Source organism: Mizuhopecten yessoensis, unplaced genomic scaffold (genome assembly GCF_002113885.1).
Source record: "Mizuhopecten yessoensis strain PY_sf001 unplaced genomic scaffold, ASM211388v2 scaffold4179, whole genome shotgun sequence".
NCBI lineage: Eukaryota > Metazoa > Mollusca > Bivalvia > Pectinida > Pectinidae > Mizuhopecten > Mizuhopecten yessoensis.
In genome coordinates, this window is record NW_018405415.1 from 929 (window position 1) to 12,490 (window position 11,562).

Sequence of the window (11,562 nt, forward strand, 5' to 3'; positions counted from 1 at the left end):
TCAGAGATGTTATATTATTAACAGTTATTATTTATATTTGGAACTTATTTCTAAATAACGGGGTTTCAACGTTCATGTACGAATTAAAGGATGTTAGAAAAATCTGCATCATCATAGTCAGTGAACCAGGTTAATGATTTAGCGTGCCGTATTGACAAGCCCATTTCCTAGGACACAGTCTATAGCACAAACCCTGTTAGTGACCTATGTTTATTTAATAGTTCAACGTCCCTGGCACAATAACAATAGGCCTACTGGGGACGGCATCAACGTTAGTGTACGCGCCGCTACATGAATCGTTAGCTTAGGATCCACGTGCTCAAATATTGACTGTACTTAGGCCTAACCGTCGTCGAGAAAATACTCTAACAGAACAAACGAGCATATTTATCTATATAATTTTATGTTGGTAAGTAATCCCAGTGGTATAGACCCATTAGGTCATGTCACCGGTTGGAATTTAGTACGTGAACGTCTTTATCATTGATATAACCTGACATAACCTTGTAGGACAACTTCCGGGTCGGCCAAAGCACGTTCCACATGTGTGCCAGCCAGGCGAGACGGAGTAAACGAGCACATATCACGTCCTCACACCAATGCAGACGACAGCGCTGGCTGGAATACCGCATTAACGCAGATAATCGGAGGTTACATCAATATGGCAGGAAAGGTTCTACAAAATTCTCGAGTTGTCATTTTAGAAGGATTAAAATCTAGGTCAAGAAACTTTTCTACTTCGCTCAGTTTTCAGAAGAACTACAAACTTGTTGTCGTTGGTGGCGGGGCCGGGGGCTGTGCAGTCGCTGCCAAGTTCGTCAGAAAACTCGGAGCAGGAAATGTGGCAGTCATCGAGCCCAGTCAGGTAAACTGAACGTTGTCATTGATTTATTCCAGATTTGTGTATGTATGAAAAATATTGACACTGAACGTAATATCAGTTTATCGGTCAAGGCACGGACTTAGATAATCAAGGTAGTGGCCTCGACATTTGCTCTCCAGTCGTACTAGCTTATATAAAGGCTTGCTATCATTGTCTCAAGATATGACAAACATAATATGTATACATTAAAGATATATATGATATAAAAGACTTAAATCATATTTAGACCGTGTAGATCAGTTCTGTCACCCTGCGTCCGTGACGTGGTCCGTGGTCCGTCCGCCGGCCGTCCGTAAACAATTCTTGTTATCGGTATTTCCAAAGAAGTACCGGAGGGATCTTTCTCAAATTTTATATGCAGGTTCCCCTTGGTCCTAAGCTGTGCAGGGTAACTTTTGAGACTGATCGGATAAACAACATGGCCGACAGGCAGCCATCTTGGATTTTGATAGTGAAAGTTTGTTATCGCTATTTCTCGGGAAGTACGGGAGGGATCTTTCTCAAATTTTAAATGTAGGTTCCCCTTGATCCGTCGTTGTGTATGTTATATTTTGAGACTGATCATAAAAACAAAATGGGTTAAAAGAAGAACTAAACAGATCTTTCTCATATTGCAATGATCGATTCTATTTATTTCACACTGTACTAGTAAATATGTGAAATGACAAACTCACTTTGAAAGTTAGCTTTCATACACATCAGTATTAAGTTTAGATCAAAAGTTACCTCAAGGTGCATTTACTGTTAACATGACTCGATCAAACAGATCAGAGGAAAGAAGAGAAAAGATCGAACTGACAAAGAACTAATGGAGATGGTACAAAGGTGGGCGCCAAGATCCCTTTGGGATCTCTTCTTAATTTTAATTTTCAATCCATGCAGTTTTAGAATAGATATTGTTTCGACCATATATTTCAAACTAAATTACATAACCTTTTCTGTGGAAACTTCACATATATATGTATCGTGAACTGTCAGAACAGAGTGTGTGTTGTTTAGCACCTCTAGGTGTGTGGCCAAAAAGGTCATGGTCATGGGGTGGGTCAAAGATCAGATAATTGTAATACTTGGTCTGGACTATACCTTCTTTTAATCAAAACTACTGAACTCTTTTCTTAAGAAATGTTTATAAAAGTGTACCCTGAACAGTGTTGTTCAGTACTTCCATGGCTAGTGTGAACTCGAACGGTCAAGGTCATGGAAAGGGGTTGAATGTCGAATCATTGGAATGCTTTTATTGATCCTAACTTCTGGGTGCTGATAAGTGCCTATCAATCATTGTCTGACCATGTTGTCTAGCAAATCCAAGTTGATATAGAGGGGTCATTGTTGGAGGTCAAAGATCCAAACAACAAATATTTTAACCAGAGAAAGTGAAAATATAACGGCCAGGCCAGGGTTCGAACCCGGGACCTTCCAAACTCTAGAAGGACGCTCTACTAATTAAGCTATCCGGTCGCCGACAACAGACCCAGCCCACTTCCGCTACATTCCTCCCTTTTTAGGTCACCTGAGACATNGATTTGACAGTGGTGTGGGCTGACTGGTGATCATACAGAAGTTTGACATTGGTGTGGGCTGACTGGTGATCATACAAAGATTTGACAGTGGTGAGGGCTGACTGATGATCATACAGAGGTTTGACAGTGGTGTGGGCTGACTGATGATCATACATAGATTTGACAGTGGTGTGGGCTGACTGATGATCATACAGAGATTTGACAGTGGTGTGGGCTGACTGGTGATCATACAGAAGTTTGACATTGGTGTGGGCTGACTGGTGATCATACAAAGATTTGACAGTGGTGAGGGCTGACTGATGATCATACAGAGGTTTGACAGTGGTGTGGGCTGACTGATGATCATACATAGATTTGACAGTGGTGTGGGCTGACTGATGATCATACAGAGATTTGACAGTGGTGTGGGCTGACTGGTGATCATACAGAAGTTTGACATTGGTGTGGGCTGACTGGTGATCATACAAAGATTTGACAGTGGTGAGGGCTGACTGATGATCATACAGAGGTTTGACAGTGGTGTGGGCTGACTGGTGATCATACATAGGTTTGACATTGGTTTGGGCTGCCTGATGATCATACAGATGTTTGACAGTGTGTGGGCTGACTGATGATCATACATATATTTGAGAGTGGTGTGGGCTGACTGGTGATCATACATAGGTTTGACATTGGTTTGGGCTGACTGATGATCATACAGAGGTTTGACAGTGTGTGGGCTGACTGATGATCATACATATATTTGACAGTGGTGTGGGCTGACTGGTGATCATACAGAGATTTGACAGTGTGTGGGCTGACTGATGATCATACATAGATTTGACAGTGGTTTGACAGTGGTGTGGGCTGACTGATGATCATACAGAGGTTTGACAGTGCTGACTGATGATCATACAGAGATTTGACAGTGGTGTGGGCTGACTGGTGATCATGCAGAGATTTGACAGTGGTGTGGGCTGATTGATGATCATACAGAGGTTTGACAGTGGTGTGGGCTGACTGATGATCATACAAAGATGTTACAGTGGTGTGGGCTGACTGATGATCATACAGAGATTTGACAGTGGTGTGGTCTTACCATAGACAAGGAACTATGTGGCTTCAAGTTAGTCCATTATGTAACAAAACCTAGATTTATGTGTGGTTATGACACGTTTGACAAATATAAATGTTTACTGGTGCCCTAGCTACTGTGCAGTTAAATAAAGTTTCAGTACTTAAAAACAGTATTTATCACAAACCAATGTCATGTTAAGTTTGATAACCTCAGTACTTAATCTGTTTTAATTCTGTGATGCAAACTAAAGCATAGTTGTATGAATCTCACTACCTAACTACTGGTCCTGATATACACGTACACCCCTTTCTTTTCAGAGACAAAATACATTTCATGTTATCAGATCAAAAAATCTATAAACGTGTACGTTGCTGAGTCATACATACTGGTGGTTATATAATAACCTGTATACAGTCACAGGCCAGTCATACATACGGGTAGTTATATAATAACCTGTATACAGTCACAGGCCATTCATACATACTGGTGGTTATATAATAACCTGTTTACAGTCACAGGCCAGTCATACATACTGGTGCTTATATAATAACCTGTATACAGTCACAGGCCATTCATACATACTGGTGGTTATATAATAACCTGGATACAGTCACAGGCCAGTCATACATACTGGTGGTTATATAATGACCTGTATACAGTCACAGGCCAGTCATACATACTCGTGGTTATATAATAACCTGTATACAGTCACAGGCCATTCATACATACTGGTGGTTATATAATAACCTGTTTACAGTCACAGGCCAGTCATACATACTGGTGGTAATATAATAACCTGTATACAGTCACAGGCCAGGCATACATACTGGTGGTTATATAATAACCTGTTTACAGTCACAGGCCAGTCATACATACTGGTGTTTATATAATAACCTGTATACAGTCACAGGCCACTCATACATACTGGTGGTTATATAATAACCTGGATACAGTCACAGGCCAGTCATACATACTGGTGGTAATATAATAACCTGTACACAGTCACAGGCCAGTCATTAATACTTGTGGTTATATAATAACCTATATACAGTCACAGGCCAGTCATACATACTGGTGGTAATATAATAACCTGTATACAGTCACAGGCCAGTCATACATACTGGTGGTAATATAATAACCTGTATACAGTCACAGGCCAGTCATTAATACTTGTGGTTATATAATAACCTGTATACAGTCACAGGCCAGTCATACATACTCGTGGTTATATAATAACCTGTATACAGTCACAGGCCAGGCATACATACTGGTGGTTATATAATAACCTGTATACAGTCACTGGCCAGTCATACATACTGGTGGTTATATAATGACCTGTATACAGTCACAGGTCAGTCATTCATACTGGTGGTTATATAATAACCTGTATACAGTCACAGGCCAGTCGTACATACTCGTGGTTATATAATAACCTGTATACAGTCACATGCCAGTCATACATACTGGTGGTTATATAATAACCTGTATACAGTCACAGGCCAGTCATTTAAGTCGATTAAGAAGGGTTAAAATCTGTCTGAGAATTGCAAAGTGTGATCAAGTTTACAGATACATGTTTGATAATGTTATTTAACATTAGGGCCCTGAACCAGGGTTGTCAGACCATTCCTCTGTCTAATTGTCTATCCACACTTTCGTTTTCAGATTTATTTTTAATTCCAAAAGTCAATATTTTTTTGAAATTTCATGTTTGCTACAAGTTACCTCCCCTTATCCAACCATACCGATAATTTCATGAGAAACAATACGCATATATATTCTTTATTTTGAACGGCATTCGGCTGTAATTTATGTCGCTGATTTGACGTAAATTTATGAGAAATATGTATGGTTCAGATATAATACTTAAGTCCTTAAAAAAATTCCTTGGTACGGGATGACTGAAATATTGGTATGGATAAACTTAATCTTGATACGGAACAACTGAAATCTTGGTACGGATAAACTTAATCTTGGTACGGGTTGACTGTTACAGATTGCAGTTATGGAAAGACTGGATCCCTGTGCAATGTTGTAAGGGTTAACCCTTTCACCACTGTAGACCATAATGGACTCATCCAGGTCAAAGTATGGAACAGTTTACTAAAGTTACATAGGGTTGAAAGGGTTAAACAAACTCCTAAGGTCAAGGTCATTGTTACTGAAAATAGAATGGGGAATATACTTTCAAATCTAACCCTTCAAATCGACTTACCCTATTTTCTTAGCCACGTTACCTGAAACATAAACTTCTTTTTTTTTGCCTGATCTTCACTACTTCGATTTGTTTGACAGACCCATTACTACCAGCCGATGTTCACGCTGGTGGGCGGAGGAATCAAGACCCTGTCCGATACAGCTCGACCGATGAAGTCTGTCCTACCAGCCAAATGTGATTGGATTGAATCAAAAGCTGTTCAATTCGATCCGGTCAATCAGAAGGTCACAACAGCCAGCGGGGAAGAGGTATTCTTCATCAGTCTTAAACTGTCTAGGTCTCTGAGAGTGGACATGGAAATTTGGTTAAGTCTGATCTTATATATATCAGAAATAAGTGAAATAAACGTTTACCGTACCGACACATGGTCTGTCTATCAAGTGTATTTTCACCTCATAAAAATGACAGGGCTTAATTTGACTGAATGACAAATTCCTTGATCAAGGCCCCATAAAAGTCTTAAAAGAAAGTTGTTTTGATTTTTTTTATAATTATTCAATCATTTAGTATGACATGTTAATGTAATTAAATTTATATATAACTTGTGTCAACACTTGGGGAATTGTTAATGACTACATCAGATTTAAGTACCCTACTGTCAGAAGGTTTTCTGTAAAGCTCCTGTGATAAGAATATTAATGCCTCGTCTATCAATACATCAATGCCTTTTCACATTATTTGTCTCACTTTCAGGTCGGGTATGATTACCTGGTGGTTGCTATGGGACTACAGCTGAACTTCAACAAGGTAAGTGATAGATAAAATATCCACAAAGTGAAGGTCAATCTTAATTCAATATACTGTAAATATTGTACATTTCATCATACATTGTATCTTGACCATATGTAATATGAGCTTTAGCTCAATATGTTATCAAGAATAAATAATTATTCTTATCATACTCCCCGCAACGAAGTTAGGGGGTATACTGGATTCACTGGCTATCTGTCCGTCTGTCTGTCAAGCCGTCCGTCGTTTGTTCGTCTGTCCGTCTGTCCGTCTGTCTGTCTGTAGACAAAATATTGCACCTCCTAATCCTCCTAGGTTTATGCATGGATTTAGATGAAACTTTACACATGTTAAACCTCAAATGAACTTGTGTCTCCCAGAACGCCATTATGTTCCTTCAATATTTACTAGAGTTATGGCCCTTGACTTCCGTAGACGGTATATTACATTACTGAAATGGCTAAATATCTCGGTAAAATGGTTGGTATTATGTATACACATAAACCTTGGAATATTGTAGGGATTAATGAAAGCTACTCCACTGACAAACTTCCTGGGTCTTAGGGTCAAAGGTCACGAATGAATTATGTTACTGAAACGGCTAAATATCTCAGAAACATTAGGTGTTTTGTATACACATATACATTAGAGTATCGTAGCCAATTATGCAGGCTATATTGTGACAATCTTCCAAGGTCACAAGGTCACAGATGCATTATGTTACTGAAATTGCTAATTATCGCAAAAATGGTAAGTATTTTGTATACACATACCTTAGAGTAAATGTAGCATGGATGCAAACTACATTGTGACAAAATTACTAGGTTATTGAGTCAAAGGTCACAGTAGTGGTGTTTGTCTTTTCCATCGGTCTGTCGGTACAACATCCGAGGTTAGACTTTTCATGACCCTTTATCTTTTAGCTCCTACAGGGGCAACAAGCAGCCAGAATGCGGGGTATTAGTTAGCCCATAGGTGACAGTTCTAGTATTATAAGAGGCTGTGTAGAAAAGAACTACTGTACTGGCTAGCTAGCTTGTCCAGCGATGAATGTAGAAAAGAACTACTGTACTGGCTAGCTAGCTTGTCCAGCGATGAATGTAGAAAAGAACTACTGTACTGGCTAGCTAGCTTGTCCAGCGATGAATGTAGAAAAGAACTACTGTACTGGCTAGCTAGCTTGTCCAGCGATGAATGTAGAAAAGAACTACTGTACTGGCTAGCTAGCTTGTCCAGCGATGAATGTAGAAAAGAACTACTGTACTGGCTAGCTAGCTTGTCCAGCGATGAATGTAGAAAAGAACTACTGTACTGGCTAGCTAGCTTGTCCAGCGATGAATGTAGAAAAGAACTACTGTACTGGCTAGCTAGCTTGTCCAGCGATGAATGTAGAAAAGAACTACTGTACTGGCTAGCTAGCTTGTCCAGCGATGAATGTAGAAAAGAACTACTGTACTGGCTAGCTAGCTTGTCCAGCGATGAATGTAGAAAAGAACTACTGTACTGGCTAGCTAGCTTGTCCAGCGATGAATGTAGAAAAGAACTACTGTACTGGCTAGCTAGCTTGTCCAGCGATGAATGTAGAAAAGAACTACTGTACTGGCTAGCTAGCTTGTCCAGCGATGAATGTAGAAAAGAACTACTGTACTGGCTAGCTAGCTTGTCCAGCGATGAATGTAGAAAAGAACTACTGTACTGGCTAGCTAGCTTGTCCAGCGATGAATGTAGAAAAGAACTACTGTACTGGCTAGCTAGCTTGTCCAGCGATGAATGTAGAAAAGAACTACTGTACTGGCTAGCTAGCTTGTCCAGCGATGAATGTAGAAAAGAACTACTGTACTGGCTAGCTAGCTTGTCCAGCGATGAATGTAGAAAAGAACTACTGTACTGGCTAGCTAGCTTGTCCAGCGATGAATGTAGAAAAGAACTACTGTACTGGCTAGCTAGCTTGTCCAGCGATGAATGTAGAAAAGAACTACTGTACTGGCTAGCTAGCTTGTCCAGCGATGAATGTAGAAAAGAACTACTGTACTGGCTAGCTAGCTTGTCCAGCGATGAATGTAGAAAAGAACTACTGTACTGGCTAGCTAGCTTGTCCAGCGATGAATGTAGAAAAGAACTACTGTACTGGCTAGCTAGCTTGTCCAGCGATGAATGTAGAAAAGAACTACTGTACTGGCTAGCTAGCTTGTCCAGCGATGAATGTAGAAAAGAACTACTGTACTGGCTAGCTAGCTTGTCCAGCGATGAATGTAGAAAAGAACTACTGTACTGGCTAGCTAGCTTGTCCAGCGATGAATGTAGAAAAGAACTACTGTACTGGCTAGCTAGCTTGTCCAGCGATGAATGTAGAAAAGAACTACTGTACTGGCTAGCTAGCTTGTCCAGCGATGAAGTATAACTCTAGGACTGTATAATGACACAACCTGTATTATACTATATGGTAGTCTATAATGTTAAAAGGTATCGTAGGAAATAAGGATATTGTTTTGATCGGGTTGTTAAGAGGTGTCCTTTGCTGGATGAATCCTATCTATATGTATTGGAACTAGACTGGGTCGTTCCTTGACGACCAGGTAGCTCAATTAGTAGAACGTGCGTCTAGAGTTTGGAGGGACCCGGGTTCGAACCCTGGTCTGGCCGTGCATTTTCTTCTCCTATTACAGAGGTGCCTGTGACCAACACTTGTTTCAAACATTTGGTGTGTGCTTGGCAAGGGAATACCCAAACCTTTATTGTAAATAGTGATGTATTCGGGGGAAAGACTTAGAAAAAGGAGAAAGGAATGTAACAGAAACGGCCTGGCGACCAGGTAGCTCAATTGGTTCGGAAGGTCCCAGGTTTGAACCCCTGATCTGGCTGTGCATTTTTCTACTCCTGTTGTGTACCTATGTAAGTGATGATTCTGGTAACCAGCCACAAGAAGCTCTGTTGCACCAAAAATATTTACACCTCATAACAGTCCACACTAACCTCAGATTATCTCTCAAAATTGAAACAATCATCGAAAAAGTCATGTCTTTTCAACTTGTACAAATACAGTGTTTTGCTGCCTTGCTAACAGATCAAGGGACTTCCGGAGGCATTTGACCTTGACCCTCAGGTCGTGTCAAACTACTGGACAAAGACAGTGGTCAACACTTACCCAGCCATACAGAGATTCAAGGGAGGTAATGCCATATTCACATTTCCCAACACACCCATCAAATGTGCCGGCGCTCCCCAGAAGATTATGTACCTTGCTGAGGAACTCTTTAGAAAGGTTAGATAAATAACTGGTTGTATCACCGTCCAAAATTAACCTTTGATAAACATTTGTATTGAATAAGAAACTTTTTTAGCTTTATACCTGTCTCACCTGGTAAATTGAGTACCAAAAAGTTCTAGCTGTAGTATAAACTGAAACATCCTCGACGTCCAGATGTTACGCTCACTCACGCTCTCTGCACCCCTGGAATATGTCATAAAAACAAAACTGAAGGCTCAGTGTGTGCCACGTTGTGGATGAGACAGAAAGACTAGTTTGATCCTTTGATGTATATCAAAAGAATCTCGCGGTCACGTAATGGTAAAATTGACTGTCTGAAGTCGAATGTCGCTCCTCTGTAATCATCAAAGAACAGGTACATCGTATCAGCATAACGATTGGTCAGGTAACTTTACCAGAGACCAATCAAATAGCTATCCATGTGCCTTCAATTTTGCTATGACATATTCAAGGGGTGTAGAGAGCGAAAGTGAGTGTAACCCCTTGAGTATCAAGGATGAAACTGAAATAAACATGTAAGTTAATTAATCAATGTGAGTTTATATTTGATAATAAAATGAATGTAAAGAAATCTTCTGAACATTGAACTTTACACAATCTCACAATTTTCTGCCATTTTCCTTCATAATTAAGAGGAATATATGATTGATGTTAATATTCAGTATTATAATATTGGTGACTAAGTATATATATATATATTCAGATACATTTTAATATGTATTATATGGTTATATAAGTATTTTTTGTGTAGTTAAGTTTTGAGTAGTTTTATATTTTCACAGCAACTTTGCTTATCGACCAAATCTCGGGAGAGTTGACAGGGAATTCATTGTACTGACTGTTTGTTTTATGTTTCAGAACAACACAAGAAACGATTCTGAAGTTCTATTCAACACCGCCCTGGGTGTAATATTTGGTGTGAAGAAATACGCAGAAAGTTTACAGAAGGTCATAGATTCCAGGTGAGTACATCCTACCAAACTAGATCACTTCACTGAAATCATCTCAATGAACGTTAGTCATGATGGATACCAAGTGTCTAAAGCTTGAATGTTCACCATTTAGATTTGACATTTGTACCACTGAATATCAAACGGAGTGTTGAAATAACAGAGAAATGTAGCGAAAGAAAATTTCATTGTTTTAGAAATATCAAAGTGAACTACAAGAGGAACCTGGTGGAGGTTCGAGCGTCGGAGCGTGAGGCTGTGTTCGAGAACCTCGACAAGCCGGGGGAAATGGAGGTGTTTAAGGTGGGTAGCTTGATAACTATGGTGGTCAATCTCAACGAAGTGAAAAATATAGTTCTTGGAAGTGAAAATTAGAAACTTACATTGATATTAACAGTAAATTATTCCCTGCAAGACATAACCCAACTGTTCAATGTGAAGTCCTCTATATTATAATACTGTTTTCAGTATAACACGATATATAAATTGAGTTGACATATCTGAATGTATACTGATTGTTTGCTGATTTCAGTATGACACGATATATAAATTGAGTTGACATACCTGAATTTATACTGATTGTTTGCTGGTTTAAGTATAAAACGATATGTTTACTGATTGTTTGCTGGTTTAAGTATAAAACGATATGTTTACTGATTGTTTGCTGGTTAAGTATGACATGATATATAAATTGAGATGACAAATCTGAATTTATACTGATTGTTTGCTGGTTTCAGTATAACCCGATATATAAATTGAGTTGTCATATCTGAATGTATACTGATTGTTTGCCGATTTCAGTATGACACGATACATAAATTAAGTTGACATATACCTGAATGTATACTGATTGTTTGCTGGTTTCAGTATAACATGATATGTATACTGATTGTTTGCTGGTTTCAGTATGACATGATACATAAATTGAGTTGACATA

The 11,562-nt window shown here is 39.3% G+C and overlaps 1 protein-coding gene across 4 annotated transcripts in view; it reads left to right on the top strand.

The window, feature by feature from the left end:
* Positions 1 to 244: 244 nt before the first annotated feature.
* The window catches only part of LOC110448710 (sulfide:quinone oxidoreductase, mitochondrial-like), a 22,250-nt gene continuing 10,932 nt past the window's right edge, over positions 245 to 11,562 (top strand). For 3 of the 4 annotated variants that reach the window (XR_002462760.1, XR_002462759.1, XR_002462758.1), the window contains exons 1-6: positions 245 to 865; positions 5,756 to 5,926; positions 6,372 to 6,425; positions 9,472 to 9,669; positions 10,534 to 10,637; positions 10,823 to 10,928. Coding sequence is in view for 1 of the 4 variants with exons in the window: in XM_021495096.1 (XP_021350771.1) it covers positions 662 to 865; positions 5,756 to 5,926; positions 6,372 to 6,425; positions 9,472 to 9,669; positions 10,534 to 10,637; positions 10,823 to 10,928 (837 nt within the window). In the remaining 3 variants the exon portion in view is untranslated. The remainder of the gene's footprint in view (positions 866 to 5,755; positions 5,927 to 6,371; positions 6,426 to 9,471; positions 9,670 to 10,533; positions 10,638 to 10,822; positions 10,929 to 11,562) is intronic. The other variant, XM_021495096.1, reaches the window with a different exon arrangement.